The sequence below is a fragment of the Alligator sinensis genome, unplaced genomic scaffold, assembly GCF_000455745.1.
Source record: "Alligator sinensis unplaced genomic scaffold, ASM45574v1 scaffold1817_1, whole genome shotgun sequence".
Taxonomy (NCBI): Eukaryota; Metazoa; Chordata; order Crocodylia; family Alligatoridae; genus Alligator; species Alligator sinensis.
In genome coordinates this window covers 22,417-28,778 of record NW_005843832.1, presented here as the reverse complement: position 1 = coordinate 28,778, position 6,362 = coordinate 22,417, and the positions used below count along the sequence as shown (strand labels likewise).

Here is a 6,362-nt window from a genome sequence, read left to right as displayed (position 1 = left end):
TCCTCTCTGGCAGCCCTGGCCTGGTGCCCTGTGCTGCCCCTGTGTGCTGTGGGTCACAGTGGATCCCCAGCGCCCTCCAGTGCCCACTGCCACAGCTGTCAGGACTGCCCAGAGGTACAAGTAACAGCGCTGCCAAGTCATGTCCTCTCATCCAGCTGTTCTGCATCTGGACATAATTCTTTTTGCAGGGACTGAGATGTCTGTGCCAGCAGCCTGACTGGCACTCAGGGGCAAGGCCTGCCAAGGCTTCAGACTGTTACAGCAACCATGCTGCAGACAGCCCAAATCTAGAGCCGGGATATTACCAGGCACCATGTGACTTAGATTGTAATAGGTGGCCTCTCTTGTCTTTCCTGTTCTTGTTGGCTGCGTTCAGGTCTTGACCTGTGAGTGCCCAGATACCCATATGGCTCTCAGGGGCAGGGAGGGCTCAGTGACCTCTGCTGCGTGCCGGAAGATGCTGCTGAAACCCACCGGCCGTGGGGGAGGGAGCTGGGGAAGGGAGCGTGCATACTGCTGCCGTTGTGCATTGGTTCAGAGCAGGGGGCAGGGCTACCAGGAAACTGTAGCTGTTGAGGGGAAGGGAGGATACCTCTATTCAAGCTGTGAGGAGATGGGAGCTTGTGTCCCAGCAGAAGTGCTGGTTCGGAGAGCAGAGTCGAGGTGTGGCTTGTGCCTGGACATGCAGGGTCCTCATTGAGAGGGGACATCGAATATGGTGACAGAGGAGAGTGGTGATGGAGCTGAGTGGAGCAGCGAGTTTGGCTTCCTCCAGTGAAAGGAATGAGGAGAGGTCCCAGGGCTCTGAACCGTCCTGCCCTGCGCAATGCGCGCAGCATCACGGTGAGACTGTTGCTGTGGGAGCAGAGGGGCGGTGTTTGCATTGTGTCTGGGAGGATAACTGGGAAATGACATGGGAAATCCACATCCTCACAGGTGAGCTGGCTCCTCAGAGCATCCCAGAGTGAGGGAAGGTAAAGGATCCCTCTGATAATGAGAGTTTTGTGTCTAACTTCACCGGTGCACTGCATCACTGCGCAAAGAGCCACTGTTGCTATCCCATACTGCATAGGAATAATCAGCCTCGTCCTGAGCTTGAACTCCAGTGATGGTCAATGTTGTCATGTTTTTCATAGTCCTTTTAGTTCTTAGGGGCTGGAAGGAACCTTACAGATCATCAGGTCCATCCCTGTTGCACTTGGGCAGGAAAGACTGCTGGGATCAGATCACCCCAGCACGAGGGGCATGAAGATGCTTTTTGAAGATCGCCAAGGTGGGTGACTGGACCACCCCTGTGGGGAGCCTTTTCCAAACCCTTGGTATTCAACTTGTAAAGAAGTTTTTCCTTATGTCTAGCCTGAAGCAATTCTTAATCAGTTTGTGCCCTTTATTTCTTGTCCTTCCCTAGGGGTCCTTAGTGAGCAGATGTTCCCCCAGGCCCTGATGTACGCCCTTGATATACTTATAGGCTGCCACCAAGTCTCTCTAAGTCTTCTCTTCTGCAGGCTGCACAGTCTCAAGTCACTCAGCCTCTCCTCATATAATCTCATCTCTAAGCCTTTAATCATGTGCGTGGCCCTCCTTTGGACTCTCTCGAACTTCTCCACATCCTTCTTGAAGTGCAGAGCCTAGAACTGGATGCAGTACTGCAGCTGTGGTCTCACCAAGGCCAAATAGATAGGGCGGATGACATCCTTAGCCTTGCTCGAGATGCCTCGGTAGATGCATGCCCGTGTTTGATTAGCTCTGCCAGCTACAGCATCGCATTGATGGCTCATGTTGATTTTGTTGTCTATCACGACACCTAGGTCCTGTTTAGATGTGATGCGAGCAAGTGTAGCAATGCTGATCCTGCAAGTGTGTTGTGGATTATTTCTTCCCAGAAGGAGCATTTTACATTTCTCCCTATTAAATGACATCTGTGTGAGGTCTGCCTACCTCGCGAGCCTGTCCAGTTTGCCCTTTATTGCCAGAGCCTGTCCTCGAGCGTGACCACACTCCCCCATAGTTTGGGGTCATCAGTGAACTTTGCCTGTTCGCTTTTAATATCCAAATCCAAATAACTGATGAACAAGTTGAAGAGCGCTGGTCCAAGTACTGAGCTCTGAGGGACGCCACTGGTCCCCCTCCACCATGATGACTCAGTTCCATCAATCTATACTCTCTCAGTCCTACCATGCAGCCAGTTACCTAGGCACCAGCCAGCAAAGTAGCTGAGGCCGCAGTTTTTCATGAGGGCTTTAGGGGAGACCAGGTCAAAGGTCTTTCTAAAGTCCACGTACATGAAATCAACCTCATTTCCCCCATCCAGGTGGGAGTAACCTGATCATAGAAGGAAATGAGGTTGTTCTGGTAAGCCCTGCTTGTAACAAAGCCTTGTTAGCTATTCTTCAGACTAGTGCCATCTGCTAGCCTGTCTGTACTGGATGCTTTGATCATTTTCTCCAGAGTTGGCACCAAAGAATTGGTCAAGCATGCCAGAGGGTCTACAGCTTTCATTATATATAATGAGTAGAGGGGCAGTGCCGGGTTTCTGCTGGCACCACTGCACATTCTTGTGATCAGTGTTGTTCCTGGAGCAGGTGAGCTGAGCATTTTGTACCGGACACACAGACACCGAAGGTGGTTGAGTCACCATGTACTGAGCAAAGGAATCGGAAAGAGGAGAAGAGAGAGAGATGAAAGCTTCCTTGGTCTGTGCAGGCAGCACAGAGAGGCTGAGAAATGAAAATGGGCTGGGGTTAAGAGAGTGTGAAATCTTCCCCCGCCCCAGCCTAGTACCAGAGAAATAGGTGACCAGTGCAAGGAGCAGTGGTGCCCAGGCCATGATGCGAATCCAGCCCAGCTTGGCTTCCTCAGGCAAATGGGTCCCTGGCAGGGACCTTGCCCACCGGGGCCCCAAGTCTTACACTGGCTCTGCTCAGCCCCAGCCTCAGGCCTGGACCCATCACCTTTGCTTGTAAGAAGGAACCCCAGTGGCCCTTGGGCAGAGGGATAGTGATGTTTGGACGATGTTGGAGCTGGAGCCGACTCGTCCTTATGAGTGGTGAGGCCTTCAGGGCACAAGGTCTCCATTTCTTGCACCATTACAGACTGGTGCTTTTGGCAGAGGGAGTGAGGCTGGGAGCCATGAGGAATATATGGGGTGTCTGGAGCCAGTGCATATTCCCATTCTTCCAAACAGGTTTAGGCTGTGCCCCTTGCCTCAGGCCACAGAGCAGCAGTGGCCTGCAAAGGGCCCAGGACCTTCCAGAGAAGGAAAGAAAGCAGCATGATCCCGGGTTCCCAGTTTTAGAGCCAAAGAATTGGTCAGAGATGCCGGAGGCTCTCTTAGTATTTTCATATATAATGAGCAGGGGGCACTGCCTGGTTTGTGCTGGTACCAGCGCATGTAGCTGCCAGGCCCAGAGCAGGCGAGCTGAGCAGTTTGACCTGGAGACACAGACACTGCGGGTGGAAGAGGGGGCCACAGAAATCACAGTGGCAGAGACTCTGGGGCAGCCACTATCAAGCAAATGTATGATCCTTGGAAAATCTGCCCTCCAAAAAAAGAAACAGGGAAGGTGCAGCTGATGCCATCCAGAGCACCCATAAAACCTCCCTCCCCTGGTTTGGGTTGGCAGTAACTGCCCCATGTCCACTGTCTCTTCAGCCCAAAGAGCTTGTCCATGTCCTGTCAGGTTTAGGCTGTGCCCCTTGCCTCAGGCCACAGAGCAGCAGTGGCCTGCAAAGGGCCCAGGACCTTCCAGAGAAGGAAAGAAAGCAGCATGATCCCGGGTTCCCAGTTTTAGAGCCAAAGAATTGGTCAGAGATGCCGGAGGCTCTCTTAGTATTTTCATATATAATGAGCAGGGGGCACTGCCTGGTTTGTGCTGGTACCAGTGCATGTAGCTGCCAGGCCCAGAGCAGGCGAGCTGAGCAGTTTGACCTGGAGACACAGACACTGCGGGTGGAAGAGGGGCCAACTATCAAGCAAATGTATGATCCTTGGAAAACCTGCCCTCCAAAAAAAGAAGCAGGAAAGGTACTGCTGATGCCATCCAGAGCCCCCATAACACCTCCCTCCCCTGGTCTGAGTTGGCAGTAACTGCCCCATGTCCACTGTCTCTTCAGTCCAAAGAGCTTGTCCAGGTCCTGAGTCTTAATTTCCAGGAAGCGCCCTATGAAACCCACTTGTCGGCAGCATCACAGTGCAGGGGATGATGACAGTTCCTGTGACGAGAGGATGTTTGTGTCTCACTTCCACACTGCCCTGTGTCACTGTGTGGCAGATCACTGCTGCTGTCCCACACCTGGCAGTAATATTCAGCCTCGTCCTGGGCTTGGACTCCAGTGATGGTCAATGTGGCCATGTTGCCAGAGTTGGCACCAGAGAATCGGTCGGGGATGCCAGAGGGTCTGCTATCATCGTTATATATAATGAGTCGAGGGGCACTGCCAGGTTTCTGCTGGTACCATTGCACATTGTAGCTACCAATGTTAGTCCCGGAGCAGGTGAGCGGAGCGGTTTGTCCTGGAGACACAGACACTGAAGGCGGTTGAGTTAGCACGTACTGGGCAAGGGAACCTGAAGGAGGAGGAGAAAAGGTGGGGATGAAAAGCTGTGTTAGTCTGTGCATGCAGTGCAGGAAGTGGAGAAATGAAAATGGCCCTGGGTTGAGAGACTGTGAAAGCTTCCCCCGCCCCAGATTAGTACCAGAGAAATAGGTGACCAGTGCGAGGAGGAGCGTGGCCCAGGCCATGGTGGGAATCCAGTCCAGCTCGGCTTCCTCTGGCAAATGGGTCCCTAGATGGGAACCTGCACGTTTCTCTTCAACATTCAGATCTGGGAAGTGGAGAAATGAAAATGGCCCTGGGTTGAGAGACTGTGAAAGCTTCCCCCGCCCCAGATTAGTACCAGAGAAATAGGTGACCAGTGCGAGGAGGAGCGTGGCCCAGGCCATGGTGGGAATCCAGTCCAGCTCGGCTTCCTCTGGCAAACGGGTCCCTAGATGGGACCCTGCACGTTTCTCTTAAACCCTCAGATCTGAGATCAGCCCCTTCATGCAAATCTGCCCCTGCTCACTGGCTGCTGCTGCCTTGTACTTCTCCAATAGCACAGGGACCAGGGCAGAGTCTGGCAGCATTCATTCCCATAGTCCTTGCACAAAGAAAGGCTGGTTTCAGTTAAGTCTGCCGAAAGGTGACTCTTCGATCTCCCCAAGTGTGGATGCCCAGAGCACCCCTTTTCACCAAACACTCTCACACCTTCCTCACCTGGGGCCACATCTCACTCAGGGTCTGCTCAGCCGGAGCCCAGTCCAGCTCCAGCTCCTCCCCCAGCCTCCTGGGTAGCGAGCAGGAGTCCAGGAGGGTGTTGGGAACAGCAGTTTTGGCAGGTAAAAGTGGTGGCTGGGAGGGGCAGATCCAGCACCAAGTGGTGGCTGGAAGGTCAGATGCCAGCACCGCTTTCCCTCCCCTCCCACGTAGCTGTGGAGTTTGAGCCAGGCCCTTGCCGCAGCCCACACTGTCACACGGCCCCCCTGACTTTCCCTGCTCTGGCGAGCAAGGGGCAAGGGGCCAGGTCAAGGCACTGGGATCCACGGCACACCAGTGAGTGCAAGCAATGTTAGGAGTGCCAGCCCTCTCCCAGATCAGCCCAGGACAGCCCTCTCCAGCACGTGCACCCACCCTGCAACAGAGATAAATTCATACCTTTGGCCATGTTGAACCTGCTGTTTCCAGATGGGCACCAGGCTAAGCCGCTGGGCTGCTGGATGGCAAATACTCAGGAGCCTCTGCAGCAAGGAAAGGAAGAGGATGAGTGGGTGGGTAGGGCAGGGATGGGTAGCAGAAATGCCATGCCCATATTCTCTGGGCAAAACATCCAGGCAACAGGATAGGACTTTCACCTGGTGGAGTGGTTGGCAAAGTACTCAGGAGCCTCCAAAGCAGGAAGAGAAGCAGGATCAAGGGGTGGTGGTAGCAGAAGATGCCATGCACATATTCTTTGAGCAGGGCACACAGGCAGCAGGACTGGTCTGTGACCTGGAGTCTGCAGGCCAGGATGTGCCTGCATCCAGGCAGAGCTGGGGATGATACGAGTGTATTCAGCAGAAAGCTAAAAGAGGAGTCCCCCAGTTCCTCCTTGTGCAGGACAGGGCTCTCCCCAGGGCCTTTGCTACAACCATGGCTTCCCTCTGTGAGTGGGAAAGTCACCCTGTTGTGTGAAGTGTGATGGCACTATTTCCCCATGCTCTGTGATAACCAGGAGATGCTGTCCCCGTGTCTGTCACAGTGGGTGCACAGTGCCCTCCAGTGCTCACTGCTAGGGCTGCCACCAGCACGAGTCTGACTCCCCACAGCTGCAAGTAACAGCGCTG

The 6,362-nt window shown here is 53.9% G+C and overlaps 1 gene segment (V, D, J or C); it reads right to left on the bottom strand.

Moving 5' to 3' along the window:
- The window catches only part of LOC102369624, a 7,072-nt gene extending 1,368 nt beyond the window's left edge, over window positions 1-5,704 (bottom strand). The window contains 2 exon segments of the V gene segment in view: window positions 4,697-4,825; window positions 5,695-5,704. Coding sequence covers window positions 4,697-4,825; window positions 5,695-5,704 — 139 coding nt within the window.
- Window positions 5,705-6,362: the final 658 nt, after the last annotated feature.